The sequence below is a fragment of the Lytechinus pictus genome, chromosome 19 (assembly GCF_037042905.1).
Source record: "Lytechinus pictus isolate F3 Inbred chromosome 19, Lp3.0, whole genome shotgun sequence".
NCBI lineage: Eukaryota > Metazoa > Echinodermata > Echinoidea > Temnopleuroida > Toxopneustidae > Lytechinus > Lytechinus pictus.
The window spans coordinates 9,016,664-9,033,185 of NC_087263.1; the positions used below are offsets into that span (position 1 = coordinate 9,016,664).

At 35.0% G+C, this 16,522-nt stretch overlaps 1 protein-coding gene across 1 annotated transcript; it reads left to right on the forward strand.

Annotated features, from left to right (window-relative positions):
• The first annotated feature begins 1,098 nt into the window (after window positions 1–1,098).
• On the forward strand, window positions 1,099–14,506 carry LOC129283095 (uncharacterized). The gene is made up of 4 exons (XM_064113816.1): window positions 1,099–1,826; window positions 8,974–9,054; window positions 9,781–9,846; window positions 11,471–14,506. The coding sequence occupies exons 1-4, from the start codon at window positions 1,751–1,753 to the stop codon at window positions 11,695–11,697; spliced, it is 450 nt and encodes a 149-aa protein (XP_063969886.1). The 5' UTR covers window positions 1,099–1,750; the 3' UTR covers window positions 11,698–14,506.
• The last annotated feature ends 2,016 nt before the right edge of the window (window positions 14,507–16,522 follow it).

Genomic DNA, 16,522 nt, shown 5'->3' on the forward strand with positions numbered 1-16,522 from the left:
CCCCCTAAAATTGTTGGCTTCCGCCGCCAATGTCTTTCAGAGATCTTTCATGCAACAAGCGATCCTTCAGAATTCTTTCCATGGACTTTGCCCGGTCTTTGATCTTTGAATTTTCTTTCAATGATCTCTTATGAGTCTTACAGTGATCTCCGCAAAAATCTTGAGAGACTGCCGAAAGATCATTGAAAGACTATTAAGATCATTGAAAGTTCATCGAAAGACCGCTGAAAGACTGCTGAAAGACCACTGAAAGACCATTTTCCTGTAAGACCGTTGTAAGACTGTTTTGAACCGTTTCAAAAAGTTTTGGAGCGCATGAAGACCACGAAAACCACTGAAAGATTGGTCACGACTCGTGTAAGACCTCAAAGACCATTGTAGGTTCAAATGAGAGACCTCTGAAAGATCAACCAGAATTCATGGTCTTCAAAGGTCTTTCAGCGGTCTTGTTCTCTGTGGAATGGGGTTTTACGCCTGTCCAGAATGCATTGCGCGCGGATAAATAACTCATTTGTGCCCTATAGGTGAGCGCCCCCATTGTTTTTCAACGAGTGAAAGCAAAGTCACAAATGGGAATGGAAAAAAGGTAGGAAGTGAAAAAATGATGGAGAAGTATAAAAAGGAGAGGTGTAGGCCGCGTAACTCTAGTTACTACTGAGATTTTTTCAACCAATCAAAATAAAGGTTGGTTAATTCAATTACGAACCTACCACATGTTGATTTAAAAAAATCACGAATCATTTTGCATGTAATTTTACTTTAACCATGGACCTACTACATGTTTTAACCATTAGTAGGTTTATATTCTAACCAACTTGTAGTTTGCTTTAAAAAAGCCTTTGAGAGAACAAAACCAGTGTAATTGACATAATAGGAGTAAAGGGGGCAACTTTCCTTTTAGGTCGTTCCTCCCCCATCCAATTATCCATAACGTAATGACCATTGCCTGCCTAACTCTTTCATGATTTATTTTATCAGCCAATCACGTGCGAGTATGAGAGCCCCGCCTACATCCAAGCGAGGTTGCTAGTCTACCGCTTACAGACTTATTTGGCTGTCCTGATTTAATTTCGACCTTTTCGTTTATTGATACATTTCACAGTATTTGCCTTGTAATCAGTTATCATGATACAGCAATCAATGTGAACAAGCGAATCATTGCTCTTTTATACCAGCACTATATCAAATTAAACGAGTAATATTATGGAAATCGGTAGTACTTGAAACTAACGACAGCGTAGAAGTCTAGCACGAAGCCCAATATTGTAAACACGGCCATGTGCGACAAGGGACACTTTTTTCCTTCTCAAAACTTTCAGCAACAGGGGAGATGTTTTAAAGTTGGTCAGATTTTTGTTGACTATTCAGCAAACACAACGGCATCGTCTTCGATTATAAGAGGAACATTTCATTCGACACTAGTCTTTCGCAACATATTCGAAAATTTCTGGAACTTTCCGACTCAAGCACCCCTGATCATCATCCACTCCTCTTTTTGCAGCCAATTGAGAAAATAGAGAGATAAACACGTTCATAAATTTACCATTTTGGTCCGAAATATCTGACTAGAATCCTTCATCAACCACGTGATCACGAAGTCCATTTTAACTTAAAATTTGCCATTTCTTTCAAATTATTTTACCTTCGATTTCAAAGGCCAGCCAATTACAGAAATATTTCGATAGGAAATTCACGAAATAGCAAACTTGGCATATAACTCTAATCGTCGGAAACATTAACTGAAAATAAAATGGCAAATATGATTGTGAAGTCAATAAATATTGGGATCGTCTTCGTCGGAATCTTCGCTGCATGTTCATCAGCGGGTAAGTGAATGGAATAAGTCTCTTTCCTCCTTTGTTCTGGAATTTGTTAACTTGTTTATTTATTCATTCATTTATTCATGCATTCTTGCATTCTTTTGTTCATTCATCGTCATTGATTGTTTCATTTATACCTAATTTGGGGTTATTTTATGTGGATCTACACTGCATTTGGTATTTCTTTAACCAAACAAACATTCATGTTACCAAATGATTTATGAAGCATTTTTATGCCGCATGCTATCTCTTTATCTTGCCAGGACGTATTATCATCAGACCCTTCATTATCGCGCTTAGCAGTGATATTAAATAACCAACAAAGCGTTAGAAACAAAAAACTTAAATCAACATTTCCACTGCATGGATATCACGTAGCTGGCAGTATTGAATTCCGAAAATGTGAACATTTTCTCATCATGATAGGAAAGTCAATTGATCCATGTTGTTCGAATGCGGCGGATAATAAGAAGCTTACCAAAGAATTCAGATACTTTAGGTGTCGATTGCGTACTTTGATAATTAATGGGGTTAAATTTCTTTATTTTTAACAAAACTAATGAAACGAAAAGAAGTCTGGTTCTAGATTTCTTGATTCAACAGTGATAAGTATAATGTCTAGATGGTTTAATATATTCTCCCGGTTTGTTTCAGATTTCGGGAGCATTTGGCTTGCACCACCCCCCCCCCCCCCCCACTGGCTTACAGATGGAGGGGTTGGGACCCCCCAAAAAAAATTAAATTAAAAAATAAATGAATAATGATAATAATAATAATAATAATAATATAAATAAAATAATATAAAAATAATAATAATAAATATAAATAAAATAATAATAATGATGATGATGATGATAATAGTAATAATACTGGTAATAATAATGATATCAAAAATAACAAAAATAATCATGAAATAGAATAAGATGAAAAAAATAAAAAGAAACTAACATATCACAACCAAGCAAAAAAGGGAGAAAATGAAAGAAAATAGTGAAATATTATATTCATATCAAAGGGTGAAGATCTCAAACCTAAAAATAATTTATGAATGATACTGGTAGATGCAATTGGTTTATATGAGTACGTTATGATATAGATATCAACCGCAAATTAATTTTGCAAAAGACATCTTCTAAAACTTGACTGATGGTGAGATATATTAATAATTACCAAAAGCTTAGATATATATTAATAAAAGGGATTTTGGTTAATATAGGTACGGACTCAAACTTCGATTCGATATTATAACAAAACAAAAAAATGTACGTATAATACCCAGAGATTTGTTAGAAATGAATAAGTAGATGAACAATTGTAAAAAGATGCATATTTATGAAAAAATAGATAGATAAATAAATAAATAGGTGAATAAATAAATAAATGGAGAGGTTTGTGAACAAATGAATGAAATCGATTGTACAATTGTTTAATAAATACATATCAAAATAAATAAAAACAAATTTGTGATCATTCGAGAATATTTGAATTTTGTTGACTATGTTACTGCAGTAGTGACTGGTTCATTTCCATTTGTACTGTCATCTTTTCGACTTTGTAGTTTCATTCGAGTAACATCATTATTCCAGGCGAGCACATATGGAAATTAATTGAACTAAGTTTATTACTATACTTTAGCACGTAGTGAGACAAATTTCGACTTGGAAAAAAGTCTGCCTCCATATTGATTTCACGTCTCGAAAGGCGGGACGGAAATTGGGCTCTTTCGAAGTTTGATAAAGGAAGCTCTGTCATTATAGTGATGACAGCAAACTTGGCATTTTGCCTCTTAAAAAATCTAGAAGGAACATTAGCTTCTTGGCTTGTGTTAGAAACCAGGGATTCTCCGACCAAAGATCATATCATGCTGCTCATATTCCCCGGATTTATTAGACTTTTTATTTCAATTATCATTTTTTAATATTATTTTTTTGGTTTTGTTTTCACTAGTTACTTTCGTTTAGCGTTATTTTTTCAATCGTGTGCTTCTGTTTCTAATCTTTTTTTTTTTATTCTCGTAATGCGCCTTTTCTGCATGTCATAATACTATTATCGTATTATGGTAGCCATTATAATATGTCCTTACTTTTTGAAGAACGATAAGTTTAATATCAATCCATCTCTTTCTCTTGTGTTTCTTGTTATTTTTTTTTTCATTCTTGTTCTTCTTATCCTCTTTCTTCAGCGTCTACTTCATCATCATCATCATTTTCTTCTTCTTTTTCTTCTTCTTCCTCTCCTAAATCTTCTCCTTCTTCTTCTTCTACTTCTTCTTCTTTTTCTTCTTTTTCTTCTCCTTTTTCTCCTTCTTCTTCTTCTTCTTCTCTTCTTCTACTTCTTCTTCTTCATCTACTTCTTCTTCTTCTTTTTCTTCTTCTTTTTCTTTTCTTCTTCTTCTACTCCTTCTTCTTCTTCTTCTTCATCTTCTTTTTCTTCTTCTTCTTCTCCTTCTTTTCCCATTTTATTTCTTCTTTGTCATTAGATCTATATGTTGATATACTGTATCATCCCCCACTTTCCTGCTCAATGTTATTACATTCTGGCAAGGTTAGTAAACGTCACATATCAAACAACTAAATTCCATAATAGCTTGCTAATAGGCATAACGCAGTTATGTGGTGGATGGACAGATGCCAACTGGAAAAGAAATTATGCATATCCTCTTCAATAATTTCGTAACAGATAGCAATTCTTAAAGATAATGTTACAATACAGAAAAATTTCTCTACAAACAACGAAAAGGTAAAATTTCACATTCATTATTGATAATAACGATGATAATAAATCATTCTTGTAAAGAGCATATTAAAAAGTAGAGAAAAACTTAAACATCATACATAAGAAAAACAACGTCAACAAAATTAATGTATACAATCATCATGTGATTTTACAAATGTAACTAAATATGTTGTGAGAGATTCTTATAAGAGATAGAATATTACCTAAAAATCTGATTAATTATACCCTTTTTTTTGTCTCTCAAATATCCCGATCTTCGCACAAGGTCGATCAAGAACATACCCCCCCCCCCTGTTTTCTTTTTTAAATTTGAATTGAAAAGAAGACGCTGCATAATTACATTTTAACAGACTGACGTTCTGTTGGGGTTGCGGGGTGCCACCCCCGGCTCCCAACTTTTCACAAGTTGTATATTTGTTTGATTATTGTTTCGTATTTTTCAACATCATAACTTCCTTTAACATCTGACCGATTCGACTTTTCACGTTATAAATCTGTCCTACTAATCGATTGATTATTTTTGCTAGAAATGTCGATCGTTTTGCTCTCCTGCAATTTTTTCAAAGCGATGCGCTTCATCGAAATCAGCTGGGGTCAACGCTCTCAATTTCTGCCTCATTACGACACTGTTCTTTGTTGTTGTTGTTGTTGTTGTAGATTATGCACCAAATTTCGTTGAAAATATTCTCTATTGCACTTCGAAAATTACAAATATAAACATAAATTGAAAACAAACTTAGGACTAGTTTTAAATTGTGATTTTTTTTTTTTTTTTGTTAGCTGCAGCAACAAAAATTTAAATTTCTGGTTAGGATATGACAGAAAGTTCCTCAACATCGTGGTTAGCTTTCAAAGGAACATGTGAACCTATTATGGATAAATAAATGAAAAGAATAAACATAAAATATTTGGAGATTCTGAGTTTGAAAAACAGGAAATATGACTCCACATACCCGAACTGTTAGCGGTACTGCTACCATGGCAACGAAAGGCGAGCGACCAGCAACTTGGACGCCTCTACGTGCCTTTTCAGTGGCTGCATGTGTCTGTTGTAGGGGCGGGGCTTGCCACTTTCCCGTATAATACAGAGACGATTCTCTTGGGGCTATGATGACTAACATGCTTTGATCCGAATAAGGGCAATATGAGAATGTAAACACAGGTGAACCTTGGGGGAAATTCCAGACTATTCTATTCGATCTTCATCATTCCATATATTGCAGATCCACTTGCTTACATCTTCTATGTCTTTAATTCACGGACAAGTCCCCAATTCCATGAAAATTGCTAAAGTCATTCCAACTTTTAAGAAAGGCGATAAATCAAACATTAACAACTATCGGCCAATATCCCTCTTACCGTATTTTGGTAAAATTTTGGAAAAAATAATATACAGTGCGTCCCACAAAAAACGAAACCGAGATTTATCGATGATTTAACATAACTTAATCACAAATACAATAGACAAATGACCTACCATTGTAAAGCTTAGAATCTCCTCTTTCATCTGATATTACTTAGATTATTCCTCATTCACGCATGAGTGAGCAAAAACTATTTGAAGAAAGGATACCAAAAACTCATTTGGCGGGGGGTATCTGAATTTTAAAAAGAAAATCACATGCCTAAAAAGTTCAATATCTGCTCTTTAATTTGATACCTTAATCACAAAAAATGGTCAAGAAGTAAAAAAGTTACGTTCCCTCGAAACAATGCTTGTATTTCCATAATTTCATTAAATAAACGTTTTTTCACCGGTTTCCCACAGAAGCTATCGCATGGTTAACAAAAGACTTCATGCATGGCTGATCGTCAGCAAAACGGAGTGTTGAGTGAGTTTGAACGCTAGCCTGTAAAACCTCTTCATTTTATGAAATTATTGAAATTCAGGCCTTATTTCAAATAACCAGAACTTTCTTATTTCTTGACCATTTTCTTTCATTGAGGTATCAAATTAAAAAGCAGATATTGAACTTTTTAGAAATGTGGTTTTCTTTTTGAAACCCAGATACAGCCCGCCAAATGACTTTTTGGTATCCCCTCTTCAAATTGTTTTTGCTCACTCATGCGTGAATGTGAAATAATCTAAGTAATTTCAGATGAAAGAGGAGATTCTAAGCTTTACAATGGTAGGTCATTTGTCTATTGTATTTGTGATTAAGTTATGATAAATCATCGATAAATCTCGGTTTCGTTTTTTGTGGGACGCACTGTATAGCAGAACAATCAAATTTTGTTGTGATAATAACATTTTCTCTTATTTCCAATTTGGTTTTAGAGAAAAGCATAGTACAGTTCATGCATTATTATCTTTTGTTGAAAAAGTTACTCATGCAGTTGATCAGTCCTCACATATGGTTGGTGTTTTCCTAGACTTCTCCAAGGCCTTCGACACAATAAACCACGACATTCTACTTCATAAACTTTCGCATTATGGTATACGTGGGAAGGCCTTGGATTGGTTCAGGAACTACCTTTCCAACAGAAAACAATTTGTTTCTTTTAATGATTACCCCTCAAATATGTGCAATATTAGCTGTGATGTGCCGCAAGGAAGTATCCTGGGACCGCTCCTCTTTATTTTGTATATAAATGACTTTAGCAGAGCATCCAGTATTCTATCTTTCATTATTTTTGCTGATGACACAAATTTATTTTTTCTCACAAGAATCCGCTTACCCTTGCTGAAATAATAAACTGTGAATTAACTAAAGTTTTGAGTTGGATTAGAGCAAACAAATTATCAATCAATCTTCTAAAAACCAAATACATGTTATTCAGTAATACTATAGATTCGTTGCCTCTTGATATTTGTATTGAAGATATTCAGCTGGAAAGTGTCCCGTCAATCAAATTCTTGGGTGTCCAAGAACAAACTCTCCTGGAAATGTCACATTGACAATATTTGCAAAACCATCTCTCGTAATATAGGCATCATAAATAGGTTAAAAACATTCATTCCTGTTACCTCTCTACTGACTCTATATTCTTCTCTTATATTACCATATCTCAACTATGGAATCCTGGTTTGGGGTAATACACACCAAAATTTACTAAACAGAATATTACTACTACAAAAGAAAGCTCTTCGTATTATTTCATTTTCACATCCCCGTTCTCACACTGATCCGCTATTCCTCGAATATAATTTGTTTAAAATACAAGACTTGTACTTATTTCAACTTGGACAGTTTATGTACAACTATAAAAACGACATGGTTCCCTCCGTATTCCACGATATGTTTCTTCAAAATAATAGTTATCATACATATCCTACCAGACATGGCGATCACATTCATTTGCCAATGCTAAGAACTATTTTTGCTCAAAGTACTTTCATTTTTACAGCCCCCAAATTTTGGAACTCTCTCCACAAAGATATTCAACAGGCCCCCTCCATCAACTCCTTCAAGAGAAAATTAAAAGTATTTTTGTTACTGTCTTACAAACGAAGTTGATTTGTTTGTAGGTCCTGAATATCTTGTATCTCACACTAAATTTTCCTTATCATGACCATGTATGTAGCGCTCTCGTTGAACTTTGTTATCTCTCTCCCCCTCTCTCTCTCTCTATCGGTCAGCCTAATTCTTCTCTCTCTCCTCCATCCTCTAATATGTCACTGTATTTTTTTCTTTGTTTCGTGTGTCTGTGTGTGTGTCTTTGATAATGCATGTCGTCCAGTACTTCTGTCACCTTATTTCAATTTTGCTATCATTTCCTTTTTTTCTCTGAAATAGTTTTCCTATTATATTTATCACATTTTACTTTCCCATTTTATGATATTGTATATTTGTACAATCGAATGAATTTCCACATTTAGTTAATATTCATTACTGTGCCTTTTCTCAATTGCTTAATATAAATTATTTATTCAACTCGCTATAGGGGATCCACGCTCTACAAGCAATGCTTTTTAGTGGATCCCTCATTTCCATACTCGTTTTTTTACTGTTTATACAAGCTTTTGTTATATAGTTATGCTAAGGTAAAATTGTTTTTGTACTCGTACTTTGGGTGGTATCTATATTTGATTTATATTTGTCATGGAAATTAAATAAACTTCTTAAACTTCTTCTTGAATTTTAGCCGAGTGATGTCCCTTATTGCGTCGGTTTTCGTTCGAACTTCGTGACAAACGTATACCCGCGACGTTTTAACATTACATAATGATGATGATAAAATATGTATGTTATTATTATTGTCAATGTCCTTGCTTAATGATTATCCCCTTTTTTTGAAATATTCGTTTGGGGTTTTATCATCTTTATATAAATGTACGTTTATACACTAATGTTCCTACTCCCTCTAGGTATTGTCTTCCGATACGGATCCCCGTTAATTATTTTTTATTATTAATTTAATTTTCGTCTAGCCAGGAACTTCACTGCTTTTTTTTTCTTTTTTTTCATATTTACAGCTGGAGGAAAAACGCAGACTAAACTAAATGGTGTTTACGAAGGAAAATTCGACAGACCGGTTCCTACAATGGCAGTAACAAGTAAGCAACGTTCTTATCAGCAAAATTAAGTAGACATTATGGATGAGGTCATAATCTTGTAGCGCCCTCCCTCAGAGGATATAGGAATACGCGTAAACTGAGTTGTCAGAGATGTGCCAGCTGTAGATCACCAACGCATGCAAGGCAATGGCTTCAGCCTCTAAGATGGCGACGTAATGAAGTCAAGGTCCATTGCACAAGTTTCAGTTCCATGTCATTTTGAATGCCATTCGGCAGTATTATCAACATGATTTTTAAAATATTTAATTTGCACTTCTAGTAGTTTCAAAAGTATAAAAATGTACAGGCCTAAATAGCATAATCAAATTGCAAATATATATAATATGTTAAGTTAGTACAAGGGAATGAAGTAAATTAAGGCTTTACCTAATACTTTTTCACCGAACCATGTATTTAGTATGTTTCTTTCTTGGTGGGGTCATGACATAGACATTATGTGAACCTGAAAGTTCAAAATACTTTTTTTTCTTATTGCAATTGAATGTTGCTAAAAAAGATGAACTGTTACGTTAATAAATTCAATTCAATCCTTGTGGCTATGGCGGGTTCCAAAAACTTTTGGAGTTTTTTTAATACTACTTTTTTAATGGTTTTGTTTTATCACTATTAATCTTCTTTCACCATGACTTGTGTCATTGTGAAATATTGAAAATCTCATAGGAATAGCTAGATTTGACACTTTTTTCAATTTCCTTTTTCTTTCAGCAACACCTGTCACAACCACGCCACCGGTGGGGACAGCAGCCGTCGGACAAATATTTTCATTTGATAGTAAGAATTCCTTTTCTTTTTACCCCCAATAAAATTCAAAATTCTTTTTTTTTCATTTTGACAGACAAGTCAGAAGTGGTGTACATGTTTTTATTCTCTCTCTTTCTCCCTCTCTCCCTTTCTCATTCTCTCTGTCCGTCTATCTATATATCTATTTATCTATCTATCTAGGCCTACACTGCAAAAACTCCAGTGTTGATTTAACACCAGCCTGGAATCTATATATGTCCACTCCAGAGAGGTGTGAAACAACACCAGTTTGGTTTTGTTCTAACACCAGGTGTTTATACAACACCAATTAGTATTAAAACAGCATCGGTTGGATTCCAAAGTAGTGCTGTTTCAATACTTCTCTGGTGTGGACATATAGATTCCGGCCTGGTGTTAAATCAACACCAGAGTTTTTGCAGTGTATCCCCCCTCCCTCCCCACACTCTCTCTCCCTTCTCTAAATCTTTCCGTCTCTCCATCCCTCCTTCATTTTCCCCTTCTGAATGCCGATATATTTTCTTTTATTTTTCTTCATTATTTTTCGTCGTTCTCTAAAAATAACTACGAAATTATTGTAAAAGCAATTTTGTATGTCTATACCGATGTTTTGCGGTCCATATTGCAGATAACAATCCTGGTAGCAATACTTGATTACAATATTCATCAACTGTGGCTATAAATCTTCTTTTTTTTTTAATGTGGCCACAATGTGAAGACAATAAATAAATTTGCAAAATGAAAACTGGCTTAAAATTAAATCTGTTGGAAAGGTTAAAATGTATTAAAACTGTTTATCCATACTCGCAGATCCAGGAATGTCCAGGGGGCACTTCTGCCCCGCCCAAAAAATAATATAAAAAAAATGAAAGGCAAAATCATAGCTATCACCACCCTCGGGAAGCACTTTTTAGTTTATTTTCTCAAGTTAGTTCTATTTTCAGTGTCAAATATGTACAGAATATCAACTAGTCAAAGAACCCCCCCCCCCACATCCCCTGGATCTGTGTCTGAGGTCATGCAATAATCTTTCTCTCCCTAATATTTCATAATAAATGAATAAAGTAAATGGAGGATATAAGGCGATGTCCATTTTAAAAATGCCTTGTATCACCCCCCCCCCCCCCCCAGATAAATGTTAATTCTTATTTACATATACTCACTGATGAATACAACATATTTTCAAAAATATTTAGTCGGTATTTTTATCCGTATTATTTATTTTGTAATTATCTGTGTTACTGTTTAAATATTTTTTTTGTCATTATTACCTTGTAATACATCGCAATTCGGCCTTAGCCGCGATGATGTCTTGATTTTTATTAATAAACCATTTATCGGAATGCAGTCTGAATGACTGAAATTATTTCATGGAAGTTAGGCCTATAAACATATAAACATTCTGCTATCGCAAGAGATACCGTCATTTTTTTAATGCTTTAAGTTACATATAATAGTAGGAGTCTTACTGTTGCCTTTTCATTTCATCAATCGTGTCCATCGCGTACAAACTGTTACTTTATCTTGTTTCTGATGTACTTTTGGCCGTTGTTTATTGTTTGTAATTTTTCATATCCCTCATAAATAGTCTCAACTATTTCATCAATTACATCATCTGTTCTTGAACAACTTACAGAAGACGCATCTCCTGCCACTATATTCGGTCACGTGCTTATTCCTTGCGTCCTATTCGCCGTGCTTGCTGTGACGTTGTACGGAGGTCTCCGCGGCACGCAATATCTCTTCAGTGGAATGAAACAAAAAATCCAAGCACGGCGCCACCAACCGTCCTACAAAGACATGAGAGGGACCACCGATGATGACCACGCCGTTGTCATGGAAACAGAAGGAATGGTTGTGTGATGTCCTGGATTGATGATAAGATGACGACAACGATCATGATGATGACAATGACGATGGAGAAGATAACAATGCTAAGAAGAAGTGAAGTATTAATTACTGACGACTTTGGCTGACGGGCCAATTGTAATTCAAAAGGTCATTTTCTAGACAGAGTTGGCATGGAAAAGGAGACATTCCTAATCTTTCTCGATAAGCTTATGTTTCTCTTAATCTAACAATTTGGCATTGTTGGTAACTATGAATTAATGATTAACAGAAACATCTGAAAGTTCTTGATCTCCCTAGGACCTTGTTTTCCTATCTCTCTTTCTTCTTCTCCGTCTTCTCTTTTAGCGATATTTTTTTACTTCTCACTCTTCTTTTCTCCTACTCCTAAGTCCTTCTCCTCCTTGCTTTTCTTCTTTTTTTCTTCTTCATCATCATCTTCTTCTACTACTTCTCCTTATTCTTAATCTTTTTTCTCCTCCTCCCCCTCCTTCTTCTTCTTCTGCGTTTCCTACTTCTTTGTCCTCTCCCTCTCCCTCAATCTCTCTCTGCTTCCCATACAAACATGATCAGTAAGCTTCCCTGGCCAGGTCACGTGACCTCAATCTGTCACCCTCACGTTGATAAGATTTTTGGCTTCCGAACTTGGCGCGAAGTCACCCCCTCAATCATGGAACGGTGTGATTTTAAAGAAATGTTTCAAAGTAGAGACAGATAGAAAGATCGAACATTTTGAATACAATTTATAGGTGTTGGTTTTCCTTTGATAGCTCCATTCGCTTTACTTATAATGTTTTTCTTTTAATTATTTCCCTTAACTCCCCTCTGTGGCATTTTGAATAATTAGACGTAGATACTATAGACAGCAATGAATTGGACTTTACGTAATTATTACAATTATCTGTTATTTGTCTAATATTGTTATAGTTCATGAGAAATATGCACTTCTCCAAAGATTAGTTTTGATATGTGCAAAGCATTTTGATGACAGTAGCACTTATGCGCGTCCTGTCAAAGTTTCTAAGTCAATTCTTTGAGCGGTCAATATTTTTTTTTCATTTTGTAGTAATTCTTTGCTACTTTGACAAAGTATTAGTTCTGCTTTACACATGTTTATGATTACCATAAATCTCTACATTTCAATGATAGTCATACAGATTTGACCCACGCTAAAATGATTTCCAATATTTCAAGTGTATCACCAAAAACGGTGGAAATTTAAATTATTGGCTAGGATATTCTAATATAAGAAGAATTGAGCCATTAACAGATATCCCGACGTTTGTACCTTTGTTAAACCAAGGTCCGGTTTCATAAATGTTTTTAAGAAATGCATTGTTTGATTGAGTGATTTCAGTAGCTTTAAACTGTTATTGCAAATTTGTTATTATAACACATTTTATGAAACGTTCCCGAGAACTATCAATAAATGTATTATTGACTTACCAAGATTAAATAGAGAAAGTGTAAATATTATGTATAATGCAATATTAAAAGTGCCAAAGTTACATCTTATACATGTTATACAGATACATCAACCAACATGGAGTTTAATAGGATCTGTGTATTGTAAATATTTCGATGTATAAAAAGTGCAATAAAAGGAAATACTATTCAGATTTTTTCAACTTTAAAACTTATCACTGTTTGTGCTTCATGGTTTTTCTATTATGATTAATGTATTCGTTGTTAAGCATATACGTTTTGGTCTCACACGGAAACTTAAGACCCTTGACCCAAAAAATAAACAGAGGTTAAAGTATTGATGTAGTTGCGTAATATAATTTGTATAGGGCAATTTCTAATTTGTCTAATTACCAACTCATCTACTATCAGTTTACCATCAGTTCGTCCACTATCCACATGGTCTAAAATGCCAAGTCGTCCACACTCAATTTCCTGTAATAAACAGTTGGTCCAATAGCCATTTAGTCTGTATACCATTTGGTCTGATTGGACTAAGTGCAAAATTAATGAAAATGACCAACTGGTTATGAAACGAAATGGTACTAAAACGAAGTGATGATTGGATCAAATGGTTATTGGACCAAATGGTTGTTAGACGAAATGTTGATGGATGGAATGGCATTAGACTAAATGGAAGTAGACTACGTGGTGAGTGGACGAGTTGGCAATTTTTTACCTAAGTATGTGGGGTGTGCTTGGTTGTGTACGTTTATTCCAATGGACTGACATTTCATTCCGCTGACGACTATAATCATCGTAATTTTTCAGTTTGAACAAACATCAAAATAATGAAATTTTCAACATTATACCATGGCAACTGAATGTTTATGATATGGTAGCGAGTAACATTATCAATATACCGTCGAAAAAACGTTTTTATTGGGGGCATTGTCCACATTAGCTCGGAGTACAGAAAGAAAGTGGTGACACGATGCACCACTGTGTAACACCTCTTTCCGATATTGATAATCCCGTTGGTTCAGATACATGATTTATAAAACTGCTTTGTAGATCCAAACAAATTGAAAAGTTACATTCTCAAATGTGCAGCAAAGTGCAATTTTATTGGTCTTTCCTTTCAAATTTAGTCCTTGCATTGTTTCGATTTTTTGTTTTGTTTTTTTGCTTTTGTAATTGTTAGCCATTTACATTAATTACAAATAATGTGAGCTTGCGATCAAATTCAAAGAATAGTAATGAAAATATTTATCATCGGCGATATATCTGTAGAATTGAATCGTCTACTCGATTTCACTGAGTGATTTCAAGTTGAATGTTGACGTTTTGGAGTTGCTGTTGAGCCAATAAAATATCAGGACAGCATAAAATTCTGAAATAAAGATGGTCCTATATGACGAATTTCACTAGGATTGATTGGGCTGTATTATTGTAGGCGAAAATTTGCATAATTTTTTTTTGTGGTAATCTCACATGAAAGTTTTGAAGTTCGGGACAGCAAGCGGAAATGTGCTTCAAACACAAGCACCGAGGCAACACCGAACATAAAATCACTCATTGTAACTTTCTTAAAGTTCAAGTCCACCCCAGAAAATGTTGATTTGAGTCAATAAAGAGAAATTAAACAAGTATGACGCTGAAAATTCATCAAAATTGGATGTAAGATAAGATATTGGATGTAAGTTATGGCATTTTAAAGTTTCGCTCATTTCTATAAAACAATAATATGTGCACAGCTCAGTGACAAATTTGTATTTTATTGTTTGTATTATACAATATTTCATTTTTTACAGATTTGACAATTTATAAAGACTGAACCATAAAATGATAAATTTCCACAATGTTCAGGGAGGAAGAAAACTTTGTTTCACAGGAGAATGAGGAGAAAATTTGAATATTTTATATTTTATAATAATGTAATACAATTTAAATAGTGAGTGGGTGACGTCATCAGCCTGTTCATTTGCATACCGACAAGGATGTGCATATAACTGTTAAGAAAAATTAAGCGAACCTTTACAATGTCGTAACTTTCTTATTTTACATCCGATTTTGATGAAATTTTCAGTGTTATGCTTGTTGAACTTTTCTCCTTTTATTCAAATCGACTTTTTGTGGGGTTAACTTGTCCTTTAAATGTATTAGCAAAATGCAAGGTCTCGAGCAATGTTGTTTTGGCATGTCAGATATCACGTTCCCTCAGGAAACGACGACGTCATCTAGGTAGTTAGCAGGAAGCTAGGAGGAGGGCAGGTGCCAAGAAATCAGTCAGGGGGTATGATAGAGAGTTGAAAGAGATGAAGGCGGTGAAACACAGAATAAGAGGAGAGGAGGAATAAGAGAGAAAGGGACAAGGAGAGGAAAGAGTGAAATGGAAGAGTGATAGAAAGAAAAAGAGAGAGGGAGAAGAGGGGGGATATTATGAGGGATTAGAGAGAGTGGAGAGGGAGACACTCAGAGAAAGAGAAAAGAAAGGGCATCGAGAGAGAAATTTTCACGATGCATGTGCAGGAGGGGAGGAGTCAATTTGAGGTTAAAGTTAGTTGGGAAAAGATTTGGAGTGCATGGGGGCCAAGAAATTAAGTGAGGAGGGGGCATGACACAGAGTTGGGAGAGTAGAGGCGATGAAACATAGGAGGAAATAGAGAAGGGGTATATGGAAGAAAAAAAAGAGAAATTAGGGAGAAAGAGGAGAGAGAAGGGATAAGAGGGGGAGGGGTGTCGAGAAAAGAAAACTTTCACGATGCATGTGCAGGTGGGGAGTCAATTTGGTGTGAAAGTTAGATGGGGAAAGTTCGGGAGAGCAGGTGCTAAGAAATTAGTGAGCTAGGGGCGTGGCAGAGAGTTGGAAGAGAAGAGGCGATGAAACACGGGAGGAAAGGGAGAAGGGGTAGGAAAGGAGAAGAAAAGAGAGGAGAAAGAGGGGGGAGATATAAAGTAAGAAATAAAGAGAGAGTGGGAGAAGCAGTGAGAGAAAGATAAAGGTGCAGAGGTAGAGAGGGGTGGAGACAGAGACGATGTGAGAGAGGGCGCGTAAAAAAAGATAAAAGAAAACTTTCATGATGCAAGTGCAGGGGATTGGTCAATTTGGGGATAATTTCAGATGGGAAAAGTTTTGGACGCCAGAAGAATATAAGTTATTAAAGTACATTTCTCGTCAGGATAACATATATTTTATGTACATCGCACTTCTCCGGAACATGAAAGCCACGGTCGAGTATCGGGTGTATTTTAGACTCCAAAATTTACCTTCAAATTTCTCGCTGAAGCCATTTTGACTGGGGTACAAAACCTATGGCAGGTCAAATGTCACTAAATAGTACGCTCTCTGGCTCTCTTCGAGAGCATGTGAATCCCCTGTAAGCAATATCACATATCACTATAATCACCATCCCTACCGCCACCATCATCTCCA

What these genes read in the sequence shown, in the direction of transcription:
- LOC129283095 (XM_064113816.1), top strand. Translation starts at nt 1,751, where the DNA reads ATGGCAAATATGATTGTGAAGTCAATAAATATTGGGATCGTCTTCGTC. An exon ending in CGCTGCATGTTCATCAGCGG is followed by an intron (nt 1,827 to 8,973) that starts GTAAGTGAATGG and finishes TCATATTTACAG; the next exon opens with CTGGAGGAAAAACGCAGACT. An exon ending in ACAAATATTTTCATTTGATA is followed by an intron (nt 9,847 to 11,470) that starts GTAAGAATTCCT and finishes AACAACTTACAG; the next exon opens with AAGACGCATCTCCTGCCACT.